At 50.7% G+C, this 26,169-nt stretch overlaps 1 protein-coding gene across 2 annotated transcripts in view; it reads left to right on the top strand.

The window, feature by feature from the left end:
• Window positions 1–26,169, top strand: part of PPM1G (protein phosphatase, Mg2+/Mn2+ dependent 1G) — a 457,550-nt gene that overhangs the window by 426,579 nt on the left and 4,802 nt on the right. For both annotated transcript variants that reach the window (XM_069605461.1, XM_069605462.1), the window contains exon 9: window positions 11,736–11,838. In XM_069605461.1, coding sequence (XP_069461562.1) covers window positions 11,736–11,838 — 103 coding nt within the window. The remainder of the gene's footprint in view (window positions 1–11,735; window positions 11,839–26,169) is intronic.

Below are 26,169 nucleotides of genomic sequence, written 5' to 3'. Positions count from 1 at the left end.
ACCCTCCAGCACGTACTGGGACAGCTGGAGGAAGGTGACTTTCTATCGTCGTTGGACCTGGAGGATGCATACTTCCACGTTCCCATCCTCAAAAGTCACCAAAAGTTCCTCAGGTTCGTCGTCCAGGGACGCCACTACCATTTCAGAGCACTGCCGCTCGGATTGAAGTCGGCCCCCGGGGTCTTTACCAAGTGCTTGGCACCAGTGGCGGCGCGGCTGCGCCTGCAAGGGATTCACGTCTACCCCTACCTGGACAACTGGCTCATCCGCTCAAGGACGAGGGAACTCTCCGTCGAACACACTGCGAGGACCGTCCAGCTACTCACAGACCTGGGATTCGCCATAAACTACCCAAAGTCCCACCTGGTGCCGTCGCAGGTGGCCCTGTTTCTGGGAGCGAAGCTCGATACAGTGAGGCGCCTGGCGGCCCCGTCGGAGGAACGGACTAACACCATTCTAGGCAAAGTCCAGCGCCTGCTTGCCACGGACGTGGCCAGGGTGAGGTCCATCAAGTCCCTCCTGGGGATGATGTCCTCTTACATCTACCTGGTGCGCCTCTGCAGACTACAGATGCGCCCTCTTCAAGAATTTCTCAACGCCCGTTGAATGCAGGCGACGGGCACCTTCGAAGACAGGGTCCCCCTCAACGAGGTGTTCCGGCAGGCGATTCAGTGGTGGGGCGTTCGAGCGCACCTCACGGCGGGCAAGGACTTTCAGACGCCGGCGTACCAGGAGACGGTGACGACGGACGCCTCCCTGGAAGGCTGGAGCGCCCACACCGGAGATCTCCACGCAAGAGGCCTCTGGTTCCCGGAGGAGAGGCTCCTGCACATCAACGTCCTGGAACTCCGAGCCGTGTTCTGGGCTCTCAAATTGTTCCGTCGCTCAAGGGCAAGGTGGTGCGGATCTTCACGGACAACACCACGACAATGTTTTACATACGGAAGCAGGGAGGCACCAGATCCCCAGCCCTATCCAAGGAGGCACAGGATCTGTGGCACTGGGTGGTCGCCCAGGGGATGTTCCCTTCCACCTGGCAGGAGAAAGCAACACCATCGCTGACTTGCTCAGCAGGGAGCTGCGTGCGTGTCACGAGTGGGAACTGTGCCAGGATCAGGTGGATCAACTCTTCCGACGATGTGGCAAACCCCAAATCGACCTGTTCGCAACAGCGACGAACTCGAAGTGCAAGAGGTTCGCCAGCAGGTTTCCCCAGCCGAGAAGCATGGGCGATGCGTTCTCGTTTCCCTGGGACGGCCTATACCTGTATGCATTCCCTCCGTTGCTGCTTCGACTCATCAGCCAGCTCAAGAGGTCCCGGTGCAGGATGATCCTCGTCGCACCGGCCTGGCCGAGGCAGATCTGGTTCCCGGACCTTCTGGACTTGTCCACGTCCCTTCCCATCAAGCTGTCAGCGGACGCGGACCTTCTCTCCAGAGAAGGAGGCGCCATCTTCCATCACGACCCGGCGTCGCTGAACCTGCAGGCTTGGCTCCTGCAGCGCTAGAGTTTGGAGGCTACGATATACTGGCCGATTGCAGAGAGGTTCTTGCAAAGGCCAGGGCGTCCTCGACTCTCAAATGCTACGGTCATAAGTGGAAGAGGTTCTCCATCTGGTGCCGAGCACAGAAGATCAACCCCCTACGGATTACGGCCCCTCAAGTGCTGCCGTACCTGCTATCGCTGGCAAAGGCGGGGCTGGCCCATGCCTCCATTAAGATTCATCTGGCGGCGATCTCCAGATATACCAGAACCACAGGACGGACGTCCCTGTGGTCCCACCGACTGGTAAAGTTTATGAAAGGACTGTTCCGGTCGTTCCCGCCGGTGAAGGCCCCGGCGTGGGAACTTAACGTGGTGCTGACCAGGCTCCTGGGGCCCCCATTCGAACCGATGCACTCCGCACCGATGAAGTTTGTGTCGTGGAAGACTGCGTTCCTGGTGGCCAGGCTGTCCGAGAGCTCATTCGACCAGAGCGATCACTGCTACTACGGGGTTCTTATCTGGTGTGCCCCTGCTGGACATCTGCAGGGCTGCTACGTGGAGGTCGACGCGCACCTTCACGAGATTCTACTGCGTCGATCGGGATTCCAGGGAGGAGTCCAGGGTCGGCCAAGCAGTGCTGCGCGACCTGTTCGCTTAAGGTGAGCCTGGTGAGGAGGTAAGAGATGCTTAATGTTGAGTTTTTTTTGTATTGCTTAATGTTGAGCCTTTTGCCACCCCCCGTGGTTGCATGTGTACTGCTATTTATTCTTATATTCATGAGCATGTGAATCCATGCCAGACCCCATGCTGGAGAAGGAACAAGTTACTTACCTGTAACTGTTGTTCTCCAGTATGGGTCTGGCATGGATTCACATGCGAACCCTCCCGCCTACCCATCTGCGGCTCTTCACTTGGTCATACTGCCACTTCACGTGCTACCAAATCTGAAGATGGCTGCCAGAGGCGGGGCTTAGGTAGGGGGCCGTCATTGGCTGTGGTCAGTATGACGCAGAGATCAGTGATTGGTTACTACTACGAAAGACAGATCAGAAACAAAACTGATACTGATTTTTCTTTACCGAGGATTCCCAGCCTGACGAATGGGAATATTCATGAGCATGTGAATCCATGCCAGACCCATGCTGGAGAACAGTTAAAGGTAAGTAACTTGTTCCTTGTGGGTTTTTTTTTTAAGTTAATGGTCACGGAATGTTCATCAGAAACATCAAAGTTCTTCCAAAATGGATCTCATGCCTCTGTGCGTATGATCTACCAAAACGAGATCTGCATAGAAGGCAGTGACCAACATTTTTTCCGGATTTAGCTGGACAATTGACTCTAGCTATCACGCGGTCGATTAAGTTGGTTATATAGAGGTTAAAAAGAGCAGCTAATAAGCAGCCTTGTTTGACACATTTGGTTACTGTGCTCGGTTGAGACAGCCGACCCTTATCTAGTCGAACTGGAGTACTAGTGTTGTTGTAATGTAACATAATCAAGATCTCGAGCAACCAAGAGGGGCATTGAAAGACAGCCAGTATTTCCCACAGCTTATAACGGTTGACACTGTCAATATAAACAGGCCCTCATGGTAATTGCATCAAGCATTCGAAAGTTATGGGAGGTACTGGTGCCATTCCGGAATCCTGTTTGAAAAGGGGATAATATAGCCAAAGATTCAGACCAGCTGTGGAGATATTCTAACACTAGCAGTAAAGATCTTACTGGTGGTGTCTAGGATAGAAAGAAGACTATAGTTTTCCGGAAGTTCTCTAGCACACACTTTACACACAGGAATTAGGATGGATTTTTTCCAAGAAGCAGGAATGGGCTGATCTTCGCATAATTTTGTAAAAAGGATTACCAGTATTTCTGCCCAAATATCAGGAGCATATGTAATGACTGTGGATGCCAAGATAATCAATTTCTCCAGCATGGGGTCTGGCATGGATTCACATGCTCATGAATATTCCCCGTCGTCAGGCTGGGAATCCTCGGTAAAGAAAAAACCAGTATCAGTTTCGTTTCTGATCTGTCTTTCGTAGTAATAACCAATCACTGGTCTCTGCGTCATACTGACCACAGCCAATGACTGCCCTCTACCTAAGCACCGCCTCTGGCAGCCATCTTCAGATTTTTACCGCACGTTCATGTGTTGGGATCCTCGTGCTATTGCTCTCGAGCGTTAGTGCTATTTTTTCGCGCTTTTTCACAAAAACTTCGATTCTTTCGGTCAAAAGAGCCTCAAGCTCCACCGATCCTACATCCGATCAACGGTGACCCGTGTCGGATTCATCTGTGCCCCTCAAGGGTGAAGATTTCGTCGAGCTACGCTTCGGAGGACTCCAGAAGCTTCTCAGGCCCGGTCTCGGAGATGGCCCAGGAGAAGGGAAGCTCGACGCCCGGAAAGCTGTTCAGGGCCTGCCCTGGATGCCAGCTGCAGAACGTCTTCAAGGAGGACGAACACTCTTTCTGCCTTTACTGCCTTCATGGGGACAAGACGCACGTGGAGAAGGACTGTGCGTTTTGCGGCAACATGTCGGAACGGACCATGAAGGACCGCCATCAACGTCTCGCCAGCTGGCTGGAGGGTAAGAGCCCGTCTGGCGAGAAGAAGAAGAAATCTGAGCGGTCTTCTAAGACCTTTGAGGGCGCCCCGGCGACGGGGGCCCAACATAAGGCCAAGCACCGCGAGTCCGCTGGCACCGGGAGCGCCGAACGGTCGGGCTCTACGGGCGCCAGGCAGGGCGCACCCTCCCCGGCACCATCAACCACGAGCCAACGCTCTGGGTCGGGTAAGAGGAAGGCCGAGCACCCGGCGAAGCTCCTGGAGAGACCCCGGTCGAGCTCTAAGGCAGAGGAGGAGCGTGGCAGTGCCCCCTCCCTCAAGGATAAGGCGGTGAGCGCACCTAAGGTGGTGAAAGCCTTGATCCATTCGACCAAGCCCTCTATCGAAACGGTCGCGGCGGCCCTGGCCCAGCCTGTGGAGGCTGCACCAGTGGTGGCGGCCTCGGGGCCCAGAATCTCCCTGCCTCCTCGGAGGGAGTCTTCTTTCGTGCCCATCGATAGGACCCCCGTGAAACCCTCCGTGGGGAAGAAGGGGGGGCAGGGCGTCGGCGTAGATTCGGCCTCAACCTCAGAAGAGGAACTGATCGAGGTCTTAAGCCACGGCCTAGGCGTGGAACAAGACCAGCCCGTCGGAATGGGCCCCGACGCAGGTGACGACGACGACATCGTCGAGGATACCGACGGGGCCCCTGCTCGCCCGTCGGATTCCCCTCTGCCAGCGCCGCAAGACAACTCAGCGGCCATTTTGTTGGCTATACAGTCCTTATGCTCCGAGATAAGGACGAGACTACCGTTACCGACGGAGGAACCTCTCCCGTCGGGGGATCCAGAACCGGGACCTTCTGGTGTTCCCCCTACCAAGAAAAGAAGGATTCATCCACCGCCTCCTTTTCAACCGTCGCGCCCCGTCCAGCCCTCCTCCCCGTCCACCCGAGGGGATGATACGGGGACTGACACGGCAGCGACGGGTACGGACGACGAGGCATACGACGAGGATTTTCCGTCGTCGCCTCCCACCAGGGCTTCTCCGCCCGACGAGATTGGATCGTTCCACTCAATGATCGCCAGGGCATCCGAGCTTTTCCAACTCTGCCCTGAGGAGAAGAAAAAGGAAGGCTTCCTTTACCAACGGCGCGAGACCAAGAGGAAGACGGTCCTCGCAGTGCCTCTGTTGGACGACATTTGGGATGAGGGCCTTTCCCTCCTCAAGAACCCTTCCACGACGCCAGCGAAAAGAGACCGGTACGAGAAAAAGTACCGGGTCCCGGACTCAGCCCCCCTATGCCTCCGGGCGCAGCCTACCCCGGACTCCGTCGTCTCCGCGGCAGCCAGGAAGAAAGCGGGGGGGGGGTGCGGCCTCCACGTCGACTTCCCCGCCGGACGGCGAGGGAAAGAAATTGGATGCCATGGGGCGCAGAGTCATCTCGTCGGCGGCGACGACGATTAAAGCGGCCAACGCCTTGGCTATCGTGGCCCGCTACGACAGGGAACTCTGGTACAAGATAGCTCCCCTGCTGGATTTTCTGCCGGACGACAAGAGGGCGGAGGCCCTTGAGATCCTGCAGGAAGGTGAGGTGGCCTCGGACCACGCCATCACCGTGGCGACGGACATCGCCGACACTGGGTTCCGCCAGATGGGCAACGGCGTTTGCCTTCGACGTCGCGGATGGCTCAAGGCTACGGACTTTCGGCAGGACGTCCAGACCAGGGTCCTGGACATGCCCTTCGACGGGAACAACCTGTTTGGGAAGACAGTGGACGATTCCCTTCAGGCCATCAAGGCGGATACTGAGACGGCCCGGGCCCTTGGAGTACTGCAGCAACGGCGGACGCCCTTTCGGAGCGGCGGAGGCAAGGGCGCCTCCAAAGGTCCCGGCGGCGGTTTCGCTTCCTACCGTCAAGCGGCCCGCTCGTCGTCGCAAGAGGCCTACAGAGGACGAGGCAAGTCTGGCGGACCCCGCCGTCGTCGCCAAGGAGGCCAAGGCGGCAAGGCCGCGTCCAAGCAGGATTGAACCGGCCGTGGGGTCGGGCCCCCACCGAAGCACCCCGGTGGGAGGCCGGCTGGCGGGCTTCGTCAGCGTGTGGGAGTCCATCTCCACCGACCGTTGGGTGCTGGACGCCCTGGCCCGGGGCCACGCGCTCGAGTTTCAAAGAAGGTGCCCGCGCGTCCCCCCCGTGGCCAGGAAAGAACTTCACGTCCCTCAACTTCTCCGGGAGGTAAAGGCGATGCTCAGAAAGGGCGCCATCGAACTCGTCCCAAAGAGGCTTCGGGGCTCCGGAGTCTACTCGCGTTACTTCCTCGTGAAGAAGAAGACGGGAGGATGGCGCCCCATCCTGGACCTGCGACGCCTGAACAAGTTCATCAAGGCGCAGAAGTTCCGGATGGTCACCCTCCAGCACGTCCTGGGTCAGCTGGAGGAAGGAGACTTCCTATCGTCGTTGGATTTGGAGGATGCCTACTTCCACATTCCCATCCTAAAGGGGCACCGAAAATTCCTCAGATTCGTGGTCCAAGGGCGTCATTACCAGTTCAAAGCCCTTCCCTTCGGACTGCGGTCGGCACCCAGGGTTTTCACCAAGTGCCTCGCACCGGTGGCGGCGCAGCTGCGCCGCGAGGGGATTCACGTCTACCCCTACCTGGACGACTGGCTCATCCGCGCCAAGACGAGGGAGCTCGCCGTGGTCCACACGGCAAGGACCGTCTAACTCCTCACGGACCTGGACACAGTGTCCCTTCTGGCCTCCCCGTCGGAGGAGAGGACCAGGACCATCCTGGGCAAGGTGCAACGGATGTTGGTGGCCGACGCGGCCAAGGTGAGGTCCATCAAGTCCCTCCTCGGGATGATGTCTTCCTGCATCTACCTCATTCCCATGTGCAGGCTCCGGATGCGCCCGTTGCAAGAGTTCCTGGATGCGCGCTGGATCCAGACGACGGGCAGCTTCGAGGAAAGGATCAAGCTCGACGAGAGTTTCCGACGAGCGATACGGTGGTGGGGCACCCGCGCGCATCTGACGGCGGGCATGGACTTCCAGACCCCAGCCCACCAGGTGACTGTGACCACGGATGCCTCCCTAGAAGGGTGGGGAGCGCACACCGAAAACCTGCACGCAAGGGGACTCTGGCTCCCGACGGAGAAGTCCCTGCATATCAACGTCCTGGAGCTCCGTGCAGTGTTTTGGGCCCTCAGGTCCTTCCTTCCGTCCCTCAAGGGCAAGGTGGTGAGGATCTTCACCGACAACACCACCACCATGTTTTACATCAGGAAACAGGGCGGAACCAGGTCCCCAGCGCTGTCCAAGGAGGCGCAGGACCTGTGGCATTGGGCCGTCGCCCAAGGGATTCTTCTGGTGCCGTTTCATCTGGCAGGGATAAAAAACACCATCGCCTACTCACTCAGCAGGGAGCTGCGCTCGTGCCACGAGTGGGAACTACGGCAGGATCTGGTGGATCGCCTCTTCCGACGGTGGGGCACACCCCAGACCGACCTGTTCGCGACGGCGACGAACGCCAAGTGCCGGAGGTTCGCCAGCAGGTTTCCCCAGACGAGGAGCATGGGCGATGCTTTCTCGTTCCCCTGGGAGGGCCTGTTCCTCTACGCGTTCCCTCCCTTGCCTCTGCTAATCCGGCTCGTCAACCAGCTCAAGAGGTCACGGTGCAGGATGATCCTCGTCGCACCTGCGTGGCCGAGGCAGATATGGTTCCCGGACCTTCTGGACTTGTCGGCGTCCCCGCCAATCAAGCTGCCGGCGGACGCGGATCTACTCTCCAGGGAAGGAGGCGCCATCCTCCACCACGACCCGAAGTCGCTGAACTTGCAGGCCTGGCTCCTGCAGCGCTAGAGTTTGGAGGATACGACATACCGGCCGATTGCAGAGAGGTTCTTGCAAAGGCCAGGGCGTCCTCGACTCTTAAATGCTACGGACACAAATGGAAGAGGTTTTCTGTCTGGTGCCACGCACAGAAGATTAACCCTCTACGGATTACGGCTCCCCAAGTGCTGCCGTACCTGCTGACGCTGGCCAAAGCTGGTCTGGCACACGCGTCCATCAAGATTCATCTTGCTGCGATCTCCCGATACACCAGAACCACGGGCCGGACGTCCTTGTGGTCTCATCGTCTGGTGAAAGAGTTCATGAAGGGACTGTTCAGATCGTTCCCGCCGGTGAAGGCTCCGGCCCCGGCGTGGGAGCTCAACGTGGTGCTGACCAAACTTATGGGACCTCCATTCGAGCCTCTGCACTCGGCCCCGTTGAAGTTTCTATCGTGGAAAACAGCTTTTCTCGTGGCCATCACCTCCGCACGACGAGTGGGAGAGATCCAGGCCCTTTCCTGCAAGGCCCCGTACTTGACTTTCCACGACACGAGGGTAGTGCTCAGGACGCACCCCTCCTTCATGCCCAAGGTACCGTCGGACTTTCATCTCAACGAACCCTTGGTGTTACCTGTGTTCTTCCCGTCGCCTTCGTCGCCGGCTGAGAGGACTTTGCACTCGCTGGATGTAGCTAGAGCGCTGAAGTTCTACGTGGACCGCACGAAAGGTTTTCGGAAGACGTCACAACTCTTTGTGAACTTTGGACCTGTCAATCAGGGGAAGGCTCTCTCGAAGGCTTCCATCTCCAGATGGCTCTCCGGCTGTATCATGTACTGTCACCGGTTGGCAAACCGACCGCTGCCTGGCCGTCCGAGAGCCCATTCCACCAGAGCGATCGCAGCTACCACGGCGTTCCTATCTGGTGTGCCCCTGCTGGACATATGCAGGGCTGCTACGTGGAGGTCGACGCACACCTTCACGAAATTCTACTGCGTCGACCGGGATTCCAGGGAGGAGTCCAGGGTCGGCCAAGCAGTGCTGCGCAACCTGTTCGCCTGAGGTGAGCCTGGTGAGGAGGTAAGATGCTTAATGTTGAGTTGATGTGATGCTTAATGTTGAGCCTTTGCCACCTCCCGTGGTTGTGCATGTGTGTACTGCTATGTATTCTTTATTCATGAGCATGTGAATCCATGCCAGACCCCATGCTGGAGAAGGAACAAGTTACTTACCTGTAACTGTTGTTCTCCAGCATGGGTCTGGCATGGATTCACATGCGAACCCTCCCGCCTACCCCTCTGCGGCTCTTCACTTGGTCATACTGCCACTTCACGTGCTTCCAAATCTGAAGATGGCTGCCAGAGGCGGTGCTTAGGTAGAGGGCAGTCATTGGCTGTGGTCAGTATGACGCAGAGACCAGTGATTGGTTATTACTACGAAAGACAGATCAGAAACGAAACTGATACTGGTTTTTTCTTTACCGAGGATTCCCAGCCTGACGACGGGGAATATTCATGAGCATGTGAATCCATGCCAGACCCATGCTGGAGAACAACAGTTACAGGTAAGTAACTTGTTCCATCTAGACTAGTGAAGAACTGGATAAGAGACGGATTCTGCCTTGAAAATATAATGAATGTAAATGTATTTAATTTCTGAAGAAGTTGTAACTTCTTTCACAGAGATGCAATTACCACATCAAAGTCTTATTTTTTGTTGTGCATTTGTTTAAAATAAACCTTAAATACAGATTTATAAAAAATGCAGTAGTTCTACAGTACAATCATAAACATTATTATTTCCAGTTCTTCTGGGGAGTCCATTGTTTCGACTTCTGGCCCAACAGGCCTTTCAAATCAAGAACATATAAGATACCTATTCCATATTGCCTTTCCTTACCAAATCCTGTTACAAAGTCGCCTTAAGTTTATGCTTACCTTTGAGTTGCAGTTTGCCCCTCTAAAGTATATAAATTGCTTTTACTAACTTTGAAGGGTGGTTCCCCTTCTGAAAAGTTGTAAGTATTGGCACTGTTTTGGTATTCTTAAATGCGTGTAAAAGCTCACCAATAGGGTTTACCTGCCTTGAATAACCGTTTCAATCTTAGTGTATCATTGGGTTTTGCTTTCCCTGGTCAGCTTTATACAGATATAAAATATTCTTTGAGTTAATACTTGTTTTAGAGTTGCCCCACTTAACTATATAGTCCTTGCTCACTTTGATTAGCTGCTGCTCTACTAAACTTTTAACATTGGGTTGTACTTCCCTGAATTGCTTTGGTGCAAGTCTAAAATAGTTTCATCCATTTCTTACTCACTATAAATGTATATTGGGTACAACTAGCTGTTAAGGATAGTTATGTGCCAATAGGTGAATTACTTACCTTGAAATACCTTTTTTCAGCACAATTTCAATTTTGCTTTCCCTGATTTGCTTGGTGCATACTAAAATAGTTGAGTGTTCGTACCCATCCAGAAAGTATGAGGGCCCTTTGACTAGCTCTGAACGGAGTTCTAAAAATTAATTTTGCAAGGTGTATACTTATAACCGGGTTGGCTTATGTGATTTCATAATAGTGCCACTACCATTGAACTACTCGTATTCTAAAAGTATATCCAACCTAGTTATACTTCCAATGAATAGCTGAATGTGTTGTAGGTTTCACTTGCATGGACTACTGAATGTATTTTCAATAAGGTCATCTTTGGGCTGCATCTTGAAGCATTGAGTTGGCTTTTAGAATTGTTTATATGATAGATACCCAAGACTAATGATTTAAATACAAGTAGGCCCCGGTTAATGTTTTCAATACATAGTCTTTCAGTGTTTCTTTGGACCATATGTATGCTACAATTTCTTTGTACCAAGCTACAGCCCTCTCACCATCCTAAGATGTGCCTGGCTGCACTGTTCATGCTACCACATTCTAAGGTGGTACAGCTTTATACTAAGAGTGTAGCTTATGTACTGGCTCGGATGTATGGTTTTTATGAAGTCTTGGTAGGACTTTATAAAAACTGTCGTAACACAATAGTACGCTATCAGCTTCTGAAACAAATATTTACATTTTCCTCCTTACAGCTGCCCTTTTGTCAACGACATTAACTATATAAAGCACATCTAGAGACTGGTCAGACAGTTTGTATTTGGACGGCGTGAGCCCCCTGGTGCTGAGCTGGGGACTGGGCACAAATGAGGATAGGAAAAGCTTGGGCTGATGAAAGAAGTAGTCCTTGGGCTGTTTTTCCATTTTACATGATTGTTTTGCTGCATTTAGAGTTGGCGTGATGTCATGTTTGAGAGCAAGAAATGTGCTTCTAAAACCGTATTCATTTAGCCAAGGCATGTTGTCGTTTTCACTCTAAATCACTATCCTAGATCATATTTCTGTTTTCCAGGCGGATTGGTATGCCCAGATGGCCATTATAGCTGCTTGCCCGATACACACACATGCTTTGGGAAGATCAGCATTACATTATATATGCTCTTATCAAGTGTCACTTATACAACCATTCAGCACTGCCATCTTAAACGGAGCTCGAGTTCACTATAATTTCCTGGCATTTGAGTTGAGTTCTGCTAGCGACCCATTAGGCCATGTACAAATATGCAAAGCGCTAGCAGAGGTGCATGGTTTGCTTTAGTTATGAACAGACTGATCAAGAGTCCTCAATCGCAGCTTTTTCCTGGGGTTGGGATGCATGGCTCTTCCCTCCTATCCAAAATTAGAAAATTACGTTGGTTGTATTTGCCTTAAGTTTGAGGTTAGTTCTATTGATGCTGCTCAACTGCACTAGATTGATCCCTCCCCCTTCCAGATCCGTCAAGTACAGCACAATGGTTGATTTCCCTATTGTTTCCCTCCTATGACAGGAACGTAATGAGCAGCCAGGAGGTGGTGGATTTTATACATGAGAAGATCGGCAAGAAAGATGAAAATGGAGAGCTGCGTACACTTTCTTCCATTGTAGAAGAGGTGAGTTATATTTGATCTAGAGACCATCTTCGCTAGCAGGGGGAGAGATGTCTATGCTCCTTAGTTCTGCTTGACCTTCTGTCTTTATCAGATGTCTACTTTCATGCTTTCGGTTTTATTGTAGCACACACCGTCTTACAAATGCTGCAAGTGTATTTTGAATCCCTTTTTTCTTTGACATTTGTTATGCCTTATTGATGTGTCTGGGACATGCTGGTGCTAGTTAAAATTTTTCTACATATTCCTCCTGTGCACCATCATTTCTTTACTTCATAATGCTGTTTTGAGAATCATAATACTCAAAATGACTGCCAAAAATCAACTTGTGATAATCTTCCTACTTTTACAGGTTGGATACTCAAAGTAAGGGTGCACACTTTAGTGCTGTCTCTGATTTGGACTTCCATGCAAAGTGTTTTTCTATTTGAACTGGTGGAAATGGGGTTTGTTGTGCCCCCAAACAACTTCTCAGCCATGGGGGATGTCTGTTGCTGGCAAATGAGGGTTACCTGTTTGAATTGTGCCGAGCCTTTCCATTGTTAGGCTGGGATAACCCTAGCCTGGATTTTGGCGAAAAGGAGCCCTGCAGCCCTTTTGGAGGTCTCTCAATGGAGCCAAGAATCAGTCGAAAAGGAGCCTGCACTGGATGCTGCTGCTTTGGACTACCAATACTTTCCGAGCTTTTTACTTGTGAAGCACCGCTGTCCTTCCTGCGACCAGAGAAGATCCTTGATGGTGTCATCTTTCAATGTATTGCTTTTCCCCTGCAGATTAATCATCTGATACCGCATCCCATGAATCAGCGGGAGAAGAATCCATAGAAAGATTAGTTAGTAATTTCTTCTTCTCTGGGCTGGAGGGATCAACTATCCATACACACTGCACCAGAACTCGGACTTCTGTGTTGTCCTGGGATCATCCTTTGGGCTGCCCATCTGCTGATAATGTCTATGCTGCTATGGGCACTGCCCCGAGCTGGAGTCTAGATCCTCGACCTGGCAAAATATTGTTGCTATAGTAAAAATGGAGACTGTTAGGACAGTTTTTCTGAAGTCCAACTAAGGGCTTACTAAAACCATTCAACTGAGGCAGTACAAGACTCCACTTTTAGTATAAGGTTGTACCACCTGAGTATATGGTAGCGTAGACAGCAGCAAGGGGAGAGAGGGCTATAGAATCAGTACAAGTGAAATTGTAATACAAATGATCCAAAGAAACACAAACACTATATTGTAAAAATAAAGGGTTTATTTAAATACAGGTAGGCCCGATAAATCTCGGGGTAAGTACTAACACATTATATGAAATCACAATATAAACACACACTATACTTGAAAGTACACAAACCCAAGTATAGACCTTATTTGAAGTACCTAACAGTAATTCTAGCGAAGTTATAACCTTTTCATACACATCCAGTCTAGGTCAAGCCTATTCTTGGGGAGTAAAAAGCAATGGTTACTTTTCACAATTACATTCAGTAATGCAAGGGCAATAGACCTTTCCAGTTGTATGATTCTCAGTACAAATCACTTCATTGGTCAACTGGAAACACTTATTCCAGGTGCAGTAAAAACCTGATAAGTTATACTAGGTTAGTAAAACCTAAAGATGTCGCATACAATTACGGGAACCCCAGATTGAGGTAAGCAGTAACTCTTGTAACATAGTTTGGATGGCACACAGCTAACACAAGGTAAGTAAAACCCACATGTTAACCTCACAATGAAACAGAAAGTAAAACCCAATATCAAACTTTACTGAATGACCCAAAGTTATTCTAGGTAGGCAACAAGCTAATAGACTTATTAAGGACAGGCTAGCAGCAAGTCGGGGGAAGCAAGACCCAGTTTGGGGGCGGGGGGGTCACTCATACAATTATCCTCAAAGGACTAATCTGGTGATGCCAACACTTTACTTTTGGAAAGAGGCACAACCTAATCATAGAGTAAAATACTTTCACATCTACTTTCTATTAGGCTGGCAAAACAGTTGCTAAGGAAGAAAAGATGTTATAAGAATAGTGCATCACACATTCAAGATCAGTAAGAACATTTGTAACTGTTCACTCTTATAAGTTACCAAACAACTCTTTACAAATAACTTTTAAACACTTTTCTTTTCTAGGCTGAAGTCCCAATCCCTTGACAGTCTTTCCCTTATTGAAGAATGAGTGTTGTCAGTGGCAGAATGGGGGTCACTAGGACTAGTGACCAACATGCAGTGTCAGAATTGGTTCTTTAGTAGCAAAGGTCAGAGTTCCTTAGGAAAACTGGGCAAACGGGTAAGTACTTGACTACTTTAGAGTTAGCAGAGGGTCCAGGGGCTTTGCAGAAGACACCCTAGCAGGATGCTAGCAGTGGGACTGGGTGCACTGGATGAGAGGCCTACCCATCACAAAGAACGACCCACAGCTACACAGGAATCCTAACGGGCTGAAGGTAAGTACATACCCAAGCCAACACAGTACCCCCACATTGAAGATTTTGCAGCAGGAGAACTTCAGGGTCTGCAGTCAAACTGGTCCATGGATTACTTGTCGTGGAGACTGAAAACAAGACCTCAGAAGGGACTTTGCAGCAGGGATCGATGAAGGCTCTAGGCAAGGTTTCCCTCGTGGCTGAATGCAGTTCTACAGATTTGGCGCCTTTTCAAGGAACACAGAAGAAGACAGAATCGCGGTTGAATTCTCGTTATAAATTTTCAGCGAGATTCGGAATTCAAAAGACCGTTCACCGCACAATGGCTTGAGGTCCCAGGGTATTGGGGGTATTGCAACAATGCAAGGTCGCAGCAACGTGTGATGGCTCAAAATGCAGGTCTCCTTGAGTCTAGTGGGTCTCACCAGGCTCTTGGTCGTCGTCCTTGGAGATCCCAGGTCGATTGGAAGGAAGAGCTACAGCAGGCTCCGGTTACACAGCAGGCTCTCCGGTTGCTGGAAATCATCTCGGCCGCTTTGCCTTCATCTTCATCTTCGGTTTCAGTTCCAGTGGTCAACCCATCTTCAGCTTCCAAGTTCACAGTATTTATCGGGAATTGCAGCACAACCTCTGCATTCTCTCCTGGCGTTTTACAAGGAGGGGAGTCTGGTTGTCCAATCAGGACAGCCAGCCCCCCCACTGGGATTTGTCCCCATTCAAGCAAGGCGTAAGACAAAGGGCTGGGGAGTTTTGAACTCCTCCCTCACTTCCTGTTCTCAGACAGACTTGAGACTGGGCGGAGAGTCCAGAGGACTCCCACCAAAGATACAAAATACACAAAGGAATTTCCCGCCTTGGATGTCAGGGGAAGGAAGAAACGACAAACACTAAAATGGCACACCAAAAAGTCCGGGCACCATTTTAGCAAAAATGGCTCTATGCTATTTTGTAAAAGATGGCTCCCGCGGTTAGCGTTACTGGAGCTGCGAACAGCCGCGGTAAATGCAAACCATGGTAGTTCATAATGAAACCACTGCCACCAGCCATTGAAGTTAAGCTTGTCACTAACATAATTGTTAGTTTTAATGTGAAAGGGGATACATTGCATCTCCCCAGCACTCCACATAAGGTGGGGTGTGCTGGTTTCACTTAACAAAATGTAAAAAGGATCCAAAGATCCTTTCTACCCTTTGGAACTGTAGTTCACTCAAGGTTAGCACAAGAAAGTTAAAAGGGAGCCTCTAGGGCAACCCAGCAACAACAGGCACGTATTGCCAATAAGTTGTTAAAGATGATAACTTTAAAAAGACACTATGGAGAGTCTTAAAAATGACACCTATAAAGAGTTGAAGATTATTTAAGTGTGGAAGAAGGTTGCCACTCACTGAGGTATTAATGAAAAATATCCCACTAGAAAAGCAAAAAGTTCTGGGTTGAACCAGGAAAGGAAGATTGACCAGTTCTGTGCAAATCTTAACTAACAAGGGCCCTGGTGTCATACCTCCCACTGACATGTCTTTCCCACCCCTCTGCCCCCCTACCTCCACCCAGGGGTTTCTAGCTGTTGGCAGCGGATATATCTTTGCTGTGCCAGTAGATGTTTGTTTTTTTTTTTATTACCTGCAAAACTGCTTAATGGCTGCCATGGACATAGAAGTGAACTAAAACAAAAGGGTACCTTCTCGATGGAGATCTTTGGCGGAAACAGTCATGGGTGATAAGAGATGTAGCTGCTGGAAGGTGGTGAATTGGCAGTGCCAGAGGCTGGTGTCTAAGTTGTGGGAGGCAAGATGGCAGTCACAAGATGTGGGGTGGGGCTCGAAGGCTGCAAATCTGTATGCTAATTAACACCATTGTTTGGGAAGTCTGGTGACCACACCTCTCATATGCTAATGCAAAGTCTTGAATTCGTAGGGATGTTCAACACATTTTTAAAGGTGTTGTCCCAGCAGTTAGCGGAGCACTCGGTCATGTGGATGGCCCCACTCACTCTGGTAAAGCAGATGCTAGTTTTAATCCATGGAGTATTCCGATCTTTATATATAAAGGTGTGTGTGTGTGTGTACCAATCCACACCTTTGAACCCACGTCTACCAAATTGTGCATGGATTCCTCATTTGTCTGGGGTAAGACTAGTCTGTTTGGATGCAAAAAATGTACTCTGTAGACACCTTAATTTACTGATGCTCAAATTCACTACAGTAGGTACTAGAAGAGGCAACATTGATGAGTCTTATGTGGGAAATGTACAGTTTACTTAAGTTTACTCCACGAGAAGTGGGCATATTCAATCTGGAGTATTATCAAATGTACTAGAGCCATTAAGTGACTGAAATATACCTCCCAAAAAACAAACTTCTCCAGCATGGGGTCTGGCATGGATTCACATACTCATGAATTTTCCCTGCTGTCAGGCTGGGAATCCTCGGTAAAGAAAAAATCAATCGGTTTTGTTTCTGATCTGTCTTAGTAGTAACCAATCACTGGTCTCTGGGTCATACTGCCCCCAGCCAATGACTGCCCTCTCCCTAAGCCCCTCCCCTGGCAGCCATCCTCAGATTTTTACTGCACGTTCAAGTGTTGGGAGTCCTCGTGTTATAGCTCTCGAGCTTTTACTGCGTTTCGCAATTTTTCAAAGAGTTTAATCTCATTTTTTCAGTCAATCGAGCCTCAAGCTCCACCGTTTCTACTTCCGATCAACAGGGGCCCGTTTCTGAACTTTCTACGCCCCTCAAGGGCGAAGTTTTATTCGAGTACGCTTCTTGGAGGACTCCAGAAGACCTTGAGGCCTACCCTGTGGACATGGCCCAGGACAAAGGAAGCTCGACGCCCGGAACCAAGCTGTTCAGGAACTGCACTGGATGCGCATTGCAGAATGTGTTCGAGGACGAGCATTCTAGATGCCTCCTACTGCCTTCACGAAGACAAAACGCACGTGGAGAAGGACTGTGCGTTTTGCAAGCACATGTCGGAGCGGACCATGAGGGATCGGGGATCCGCCTTACCAACTGGCTGTTAGGGAAGAGCACAGCGGTAGGTGAGAAGAAGTCAGAGTGGTCTAAGTTCTTTGAGGGCGCTCTGGCGAAGGCTAAGTACCGCAAGTGTGTGGGCACCGGGAGTGCCACACGGTCTGGCTCATCGGCTGCCAGGCAGGGTGCACTTTCACCAACGCCATCAACCACGAGCCAACACTCTGGCTCAGGGAAGAGAAAGTCGGAGATCCTGGGTAAGCTTCTGGAGAAGCTCCGACGGAAGCAGCCGATGGGGAGCGAGGCGGTGACCCCCCCCACCCCCCAAGGTGAAGTCCTCAAGCACGCCAAAAGTCGTGAAGGCCCAGATTCACCCGGCTATGTCCTCTATCGAGGGAGTCGTGGCGGCACTGCCGAAGCCTGTGGAGACTACCTCGGGGCTCAGTTTCCCTGCCACCGCAGAGAGTCCTCTTTTCAGCCCATCGATAAGACCCCCGTGAAGACCCCGGTGGAAAAAGAGGGGGGGGGCAGTGGCCATCACGGACACGGATACAGCCTCAGAGGAGCTGGTTGAAGTCATGCAAGGCCTCAAGGTTTGAGGAGGTCTGGTCCCACGGGAGGAATCCTGGGGAGGCGGACCAAGAAAGCCACGGTGGCGTTTGGCAATCCAAACCTTGTGCACAGAGGACGAGATTGCCTCTACCCCCTGAACAGCCCCCCCCCCGGGACAACCCAGCAGAACTAGGCCTGTCGGGAAGCCCTCCAAACAAGCAGAGTTCACCCCCCTCCCCCGACTTTCCAGCCCTCATGGCCCGCTCAGCCTTCATCTCCTTCCCCTGATCCTAGGGATGCCACAGGAACAGATAAGGCCACAACGGGGGACGGATGTCGAAGGTGGTGATGACGGGATGGGCCTTCCATCACCACCCCCTCGGGCCTGCTCGCCCGATGAAATTGGCTCCTTCCACGCCATGGTTTCCCGGGCATCCAAGCTCTTCCAGCTCTGCCCCGAAGAACAGAAGGAAGGCTTCCTCTATCAACGGGGCAAGGCCAAGACAAAGACTGTCCTCGCAGTGCCGTTGCTTGATGACATCTGGGACGAGGGACTTGCTCTCCTGACGAACCCGTACACGACGCCTACCAATATGGATCGGTACGAGAAGTAGTACCAGGTCCCCGATTCCGCCCCTTTGTGCCTCAGCAGCCGACCCCGGATTTGGTCAGCTCGGCGGCGGCCATGAAGAAAGCGGTGACTGCTTTAACCTCCCCACCTGACAGCGAGGGAAAAAGACTGGACGCCATGGGACGACGAGTCATCTCACCCGCGGCGATGACAATTAAGGCGGCCAACGCCCTAGCGACTGTGGCCTGCTACGACATGGAGTTGTGGTACAAGATCGCCCCCCCTGCTGGACTTCCTACCGGACAAGAGGGCAGAGGCCCTAGGGATCCTACAGGAAGGTGAGGTGGCATCGGACCACGCCATCACGGTGGCCACGGACGCCACAGACACAGGGTTCCGCCAGTTGGGCAATGTTTGCCTTCGGCGAGGATGCTCAAGGCAACAGATTTCCGCTAGGATGTGCAAACCAGAGCTCTGGACATGCCCTTCGATGGGAACAACCTGTTTGGAAAGACAGATGAGTCACTTCAGGCAATCAAGACCGACAGATGGCTCGGGCCTTGGGAGTTTTGCAGCAAAGACGCCCGCCCTTTCGGAACACTGGAGGCAAGCAAGGTGTTTCCGAAGGATTCGGTGGTGGCTCCTTGATGTACCGCCAGGCAGCCCGCTCCTTGTCACAAGAGGCCTACAGAGGGTGCGGCAAGTCGGGAGGATGCCGTCGCCAAGGAGGCCAGGGCGGCGAGGCCGCCTCAAGCAGGATTGAACCGGCCGCAGAGTCTGGCCCCCACCTGAGCACCCTGGTGGGAGGCCGGCTGGCGAAGTTAGTCAGCGTGTGGGAGTCCATCTCCACCGACAGTTGGGTGCTGGATGCCCTGGCCCATGGGCACACCCTCAAATTCCTAAAGTGCCCCCGAATTCCTCCCGTGGCCAGGTGGGAAAATCACATCCCACAACTTCTGTTAGAGGTAAGGGCAATGCTCAAGAAAGGGGCCATCAAGCTTGTCCCGAAGAGGCTCCTGGGCTCCAGAGTATACTAGCGGTACTTCCTCACCAGAAAGAAGACAGGCGGTTGGCGCCCCATCCTGGACCTGCGTCGGTTAAACAAATACATCAAGGCCCAGAAGTTCTGGATGGTCACCCTCCAGCACGTGCTGGGACAACTGGAGGAGGGCAACTTCCTATCGTCGCTGGACTTGGAGGATGCTTACTTCTAAAAGAACACCGAAAGTTACTCAGATTCCGTAGTCCAAGGACGGCACTACCAATTCAAGGCCCTGCCATTCGGATTGAAGTCGGCGCACAGGGTATTTACCAAGTGCTTAGTGCCAGTGGCGGTGCGGCTGCGCTTGCAAGAGATCCATGTTTACCCCTACCTGGACGATTGGCTCATCCGAGCAAGAACAAGGGAGCTCGCTGTCGAACACAGCGAGGACCGTCCAACTGCTCACGTTCCTGGGATTCTCCAACTTCCCAAAATCCCACATTGTTCCGTTGCAGGTCGCACTGTCTCTGGGAGACGAGCTCGATACAGTGGCACGATTGGCTTCCCTGTTGGAGGAAAGGACGAAGGCCATCCTGGGCAAGGTGCAGCACTTGCTGGCCAGACGTGGCCAAGGTGAGGTCCATCAAGTCACTTCTTGGCATGATGTCCTCTTGTCCTCTTGCATCTACCTAGTGCGCCTATGCAGGCTGCGGATGCGCCCTCTACAGGAGTTTCCCGACGCCCGTTGGATTGAAGCGGCGGGCAGCTTCGAAGACAAGGTCTTCCGCCAAGTGATAGTGGTGGGGCAGCCGCATGCATCTCGCGCCGGGCACAGACTTTCAGACCCCAGCACACCAGGAGACTGTGACGACGGATGCCTCCCTGGAGGGGTTGGGAAGCGCACACCAGAGATCTTCACGCGAGAGGCCTTTGGCTCCTCGAGGAGAGGACACTCCACATCCTGGAGCTCCGAGCAGTGTTCTGGGCTCTCTGGTCGTTTCTCCCGTCCCTCAAGGGCAAGGTGGTAAGGATCTTCACTGACAAAACCACCAGTGTTCTGCATCCGGAAGCAGGGAGGAACCAGGTCCCCAGCCCTATCCAAGGAGTCCCAGGATCTGTGGCATTGGGCCATTGCCCAGGGATGTTTCTGGTACCCTTCCACCTAGCAGGGATAAAGAACACAATCGCTGACTCGCTGAGCAGGGAGTTGCTCTCATGCCATGAGTGGGAACTGCGTCAGGACCAAGTGGATGGGCTTTTTCGACGATGGGGCAAACCCCAGACCGACCTGTTCGCGACGGCGGTGAACTCTCAAGTGCCAGAGGTTCGCCAGCAGGTTCCCCAGCCGAGGAGCATGGGCGATGCTTTCTCGTTCCCCTGGGCGATGCTTTCTCGTTCCCCTGGGATGGCATGTTCCTGTATGTGTTTACGTTGCTACTGCGACTCGTCAACCAACTCAAGAGGTCCCAGTGCAGGATGATCCTCGTCGCTCCGGATTAGTCGGGCTTCTCTCAAGAGGTGTCAATGTGAGCTGTAGGGGAGTTAGAGGTTCAGTGACAAGTATTCAAATAAACTTATACGCAAGATTTCTTGATTAAACAATTTATCAGTCAGAATAAGCCTTCTTCAGAAGGGAGCAATGTGGAACACACACATATTCTTCTAAATACACTCTTGGCTCCTAAACCAGCAAATGCCCATTTGGGATGGCATACAGAGACTTCCTACACCCTCAGGTGACTTCAATAGTTAGGGTGCTGTTGACATTACTGTATCACTGTTGCATTTACAATATTATTGAAGGGTGTTAAAGAGAAGAGGTCAGAATAAAACAAGTATTCCGTTATTCTTAAGCAGATAAGTACTTTCGAAATAACCCCCAATGCAAAGTGAGTTAACCCTTTCCTGAAAGGAAGGCAAAACACAAGCAGAAGAGTCATTCAGGGTGCCAGGCCAGCCAATGTTAAGTTAGCAAAAGTTGAGGTGAGCTGAAGCACCTCTTGCAGGTAAGTAGAAAGTCTTTCACAATATTTAAAGTCTTTGTAGACTAGAAATCAAAGTAGGTCCACAAGCTGATAAGGCTTGTGAGGTAAAGCTGGAAGCAACTCTACAAGAGCAACCGAGACAAGTCTCTGACGAGCAAGGTGGCACAACAAGAATTAAGTTCTTTATAGTACCTTTTAAGTTGAAGAAAAGTGCAGTAGGTGGCTCGTGTTCATGTGTAGCTCTGCAGATTCTGCTGTTCCTCGGCCTCAGTCGTGGGGACAAGAGAGAGGACTTCTAGGGACTTGCGCACTGCAATGTGACGGTCACGACCGCAACCAGCAATCTTCAAACAAGTGGCACTTTGGTGTTTCAGCTCCTCGTGTCTACCACAAATAGCAACAGTGCAGTTCCTGGCTGTCCAGATGGGCTTACCTTGCATCTGTGGTCCCGCACTCTGCTGGGGCTCAGGCTTGGTCAGTCCTGCTTCCTGGGAGTCCGGAAGATCATACTGGAGCTCTTGGCCAGCTTAAAAGCAACTTACGCGATCTGGTGTTCTTCTCCCTGGCTATTTGGTTCCAGCAGCGACTTCAGTGGAAATTCAACCAGCTTTAAGAGGATGTCCAGGTTGCTTACTTTGGAGTTGATTGGTACCACCAACTCAAAGGGTGAAGTCCTTGCAGGAGCCTCCGTCGATAAGAATTTGGAGTTTCAGCACAGCAGCAGGGCTTCACCGGGCAAACCAACGGTCCAGGAGTTGCAGCAGGCGTCCTCTTAAAGTTCTTCGGATTCCTTCGTCCAGTGGTCAACTCTGCCTTCCAAGCCAAAAAACATTCTTTTATTCAGGTTTCTTCCATTCATTCCAGCCTAGCTGTCAGTCACCCAGCAGGGTGGCTGTCCTTGCCAGACAGCCAGCATTCCTGTCTATTAGGAGACTAAGCACAGGGAGTTTCGGGCACCTCCCTCTTCCTGCTCCTGCTAGACACCCTGGAGCAAGAGGCGGGCTTCACTCGTGAATCCCGCCAAAGGCAAAACCAACAAAGGGACCAAACCTAGAGTAAATCTCAAGAAGGACCTTTCCACAAAGAAATGGCAAAAAAAGACTGGGGCCATTTTGACAAAATGACACTCTTGGATGCTTTAATGCAGCTGCCAACGCAGCCCGCAGTAAATGCACATCACGGTAGTTAAAAATAAACCACTGCCACCAGCCATTCGAGGAAAGGGTAACCTAAAATTGTTACATGAGAAGTTAGAATAATGGGATACTAAGTAACCACTCCAGCACCCTATTGTAAGATGGGGTGTGCTGGGTCTAGGAAATTACAAATGTAAGTAAAGTCAATTTCAAACTACTGCTCTTGGAAAACAGTAGTTTAGCCAAGAGAAGGTATTTAAACCTTTGTGAAATATGAAAGACGTCCCTGTGCCACTGCACTGGAGGTGCTGTGACACAATGTAAAAGATGACGCCTATGGAGTTTGTAAGGCTCCACAACCAAACGAAAGTGTTCAAAATCACATTTAAATACATGAGTGGGGAAAAGGGTCTCGCTCTCGCCTGGATAAAAATTCAAGTCCTCAAAATCCAGCAAAGTTGCTGTTGATCTCTAAGGTAGAGAGGAATTGGCAAATCTTTTAATAAAGTCCTTAACATAAAAGAAGGTACACTGCTCCTACCAGTGATCAAGTTGCCATTGTTGTGGTGGGTGATGGGCATCATAATCGATGGATTTCACTGCTGCAACATTGTACTTCAGAAACACATCAGTGTCCCATCATATTTTGGAAAGGCGAAGATGGTTATTACTTTGGCATACCACAGACTGATCCAATTACAGGCCACCCTCTTCCACGAAAAAAGGTCTCTGCTATGGAAGACTTTGCTCACAATCATGACACAAGTCGGAGTGGAGAAGCATGTTCTCAAATGTCACCAGCTTTTCCATCAGTTTATTGCTGACATGTATGCTAAGATCGAAAGTGAATGCTTGCTCTACATATGCATCAAATTTTAAAAAGCTGTGCGTCGATGACTACATCAACCTCAGATGCCCTTGCCAATGAGGTCAATCCCAATGACTTGGGTGCAATAGTTATTTTGCCAGTAACCTTAACTGGCAACCAAAGACACATGCATGAGTATGCCCAAGATGCAATGACATGTCGTGAAGCTGATATAGGCCAGGGTGTCCAGAGTTCCTTTGCAATACTCGTTAGCCAGAAATCCTATCCAATGATCGGCCTTAAATCGGCAGTTGATCGTCACGACCTGGTTGATTGTTTTTTCAAAAGAAAATTGGCTAAATTGATGGATGTCATCCCTAAGTGCAAAGCCTTTGGGGACACTCTGTGCTGATGTACTCCATTGAATGGCAAGAGACTTTCCCCATGCCCACATCCTAATTTGGCTGAAAGGAAAAAATCAGACCAAATTGCCCAAGTCCCCTCTGCAGAACTACTGAAACCCTAAAGACCCCTCATGCTCTTTGACATCACCAAGAACATGCTTCATGACCCATGTGGAACTCTGAACAAATATTCTCCTTGCCTGGTTGATGGAAAGCGTTGCAAAAAGTAGCCACGTGACCTGAGCCAAGAAACAGTCTGGAGATGATGGCTACTCTTTGTACAGACGACGAAAACCTGAAGATGGTGGTTTCACGACAAAGATCAAAATGTGTGTTGGAACGTCTGATCAGGAGATTGACTAAAAATAGGTGGTTCCTTATAGACCTGTTCAAAATGTTTCAATCTCACATGAATGTTGAATCTTGCTAATCGGTTAAATCAAGTACATCTGCAAGTATGTTAACAAGGGCAGTGACCAAGCAGTTTTTGAGCTTCAAAGAAATGTAGCAAATCTGGATGAGGTTTGCACACTTAAATGGGGAGGTACATAAGCAGCTATGAAGCAGTTTGGAGAGGGAGAATTCTAAGCTTTCTCATTCATGAACGATTTCCTACCGTTTATCTTAGTGTCCACCTAGAGAATGAACAAAGAATTTACTTCAGCCAAGACCACTTGCGGAAACAACTTGAGAACCCACCAAAGAGAACCTTAACTGCTTTCTTTGAACTTTGCCAGAATGATCCATTTACAACTACCATTCTGTACGACATTACTCAGTACTACACATGGAATCGATCTCAAAAAAGCATTTTAACGTTGCAAGTAGCGGATGTTGAAGGCTACCCTGGAGAGAAAACTACAGAGGCTTTCGGTCGGGTCTCCACAGGACATCGATCAAATGCTGAATGCTTCTTTTTGAGAATGCTACTTCATCTTGTCAGAGGGCACTCATCATTTAATGATTTGAAAACCACCAATGGTCAAACCTTCAGAGAAGCTTGCCAGAGAAGGACTGCTTGAAAATTACCAACATTGGAACGTGGCTGTGGAGGAAGCAAGCGCCACCTACTCGTCAGCCCGCGTGAGACATCTCTTTTGCATTCTGCTGACCACATGTGCCATTTCAAATCCATTCTGTCGGAAAATTACCAAGAGGATCTCAGTGAGGACATCCTTTTGCAACTCTGAAGACAAAATCCCACCACTGCAAATAGATTTCTCTGAAGTCCTCTTCAACAAAGCACTCATTCTTATGGAAGTCATTTGCCACTCAACTTCCGGAAAAGGTCTTCGGCAACTTGGACTACCAACTCCACTGAAAAGTGTCAACAATCTCCTTTCCACAAATTCTGCACGAGACAAATTACAACACTGACACCTTGGAAGCATATGTTGCCACAAATGGACCAAACTTGGTACCAGACCAAAGGACAGCCTATTTTGGAGTCCTGAATGCCATACAAGCCAAGAAAGGTGGCATTTTCTTTCTTGATGCCCATGGAAGAACTGGAAAGACCTTTGCCACCAGCAAGTTTAAGACAAAGGTTCACCAGAAAAAAGGGATTGTTCTGGCCGTGGCTTCCTTTGGCCACCTACCAGCAGTGTGGCAGCAATACCAAACGGCCCCCTCAACCTTCAAATTGCTTCTGGCTCTGCTCCATGAGCTAAGTTTAGTTTGCAACATAACCAAAGGCTAAGGACAAGCCAAAGTAGTTTAACAGTGATCCCCTTGTTTGGTATGAGTGCACCATGTCACACAAGCAGGCTTTTGAAGCTCTGGACAGGACGCTGAAAGACGTACGAGAGAACCAGTTATTGATGGCGGGAGCAATTGTTTTAAATGGTAACTTTTGCCAGGCTCTGCCTGTTATTCAAAGGTCAACACCTGCTGATGTACTCCATGCCTGCTTGAAAGCATCCAGTCTTTGGAGCTTTCTCAGGAAAATGTCCCTAACCACTAACATTCGAGTTCCCCTGTTGGGGGATGTTACACGTGGCCAATTATCTCATCAGAGAAAATTGGCCTTAGAGTTGTACTGGACCTTTCCACCCTCGACCTCTCCCTACAAAAATTCAAGATGGTTACGCCATCTTTTATAGCAGAGGCCTTGTGCAGGGGAGACTGGATGTGCTCCCTGTGTCTGAAGGCACGTAACTACATGTCCTGATTTGGCAGCCCATCATTCTTTCTTACGGTTCAGGATCATGGGCTACCATTTTCAATACAAGGTCCTCCCTTTTTGGCCTCAACTCAGCCCCCAGGGTCTTTACCAGGCTAATGAATGCGGTGGCTGCCCTCCTGAGCGCAGTACCTCCACATTTACCCATACCTCGATGACTGGCTTGCCAGGGCTACATCTCCTGAAGCGGTTCACCACTCCTCCCGTCCCCTTATGAACACCTGTTACAAGCTGGGCTCCATATCAAGTCGCAGCTGCAGCCCACGTAGACCTGACATTCGTGGGCCTCATCTGGAACACGTGTTCCGAGAAGCTATTTCTT

The sequence above is a fragment of the Ambystoma mexicanum genome, chromosome 4p (genome assembly GCF_040938575.1).
Source record: "Ambystoma mexicanum isolate Mex_15411 chromosome 4p, UKY_AmexF1_1, whole genome shotgun sequence".
Classification (NCBI taxonomy): Eukaryota; Metazoa; Chordata; class Amphibia; order Caudata; family Ambystomatidae; genus Ambystoma; species Ambystoma mexicanum.
This window is presented reverse-complemented; position numbering and strand designations above follow the sequence as displayed.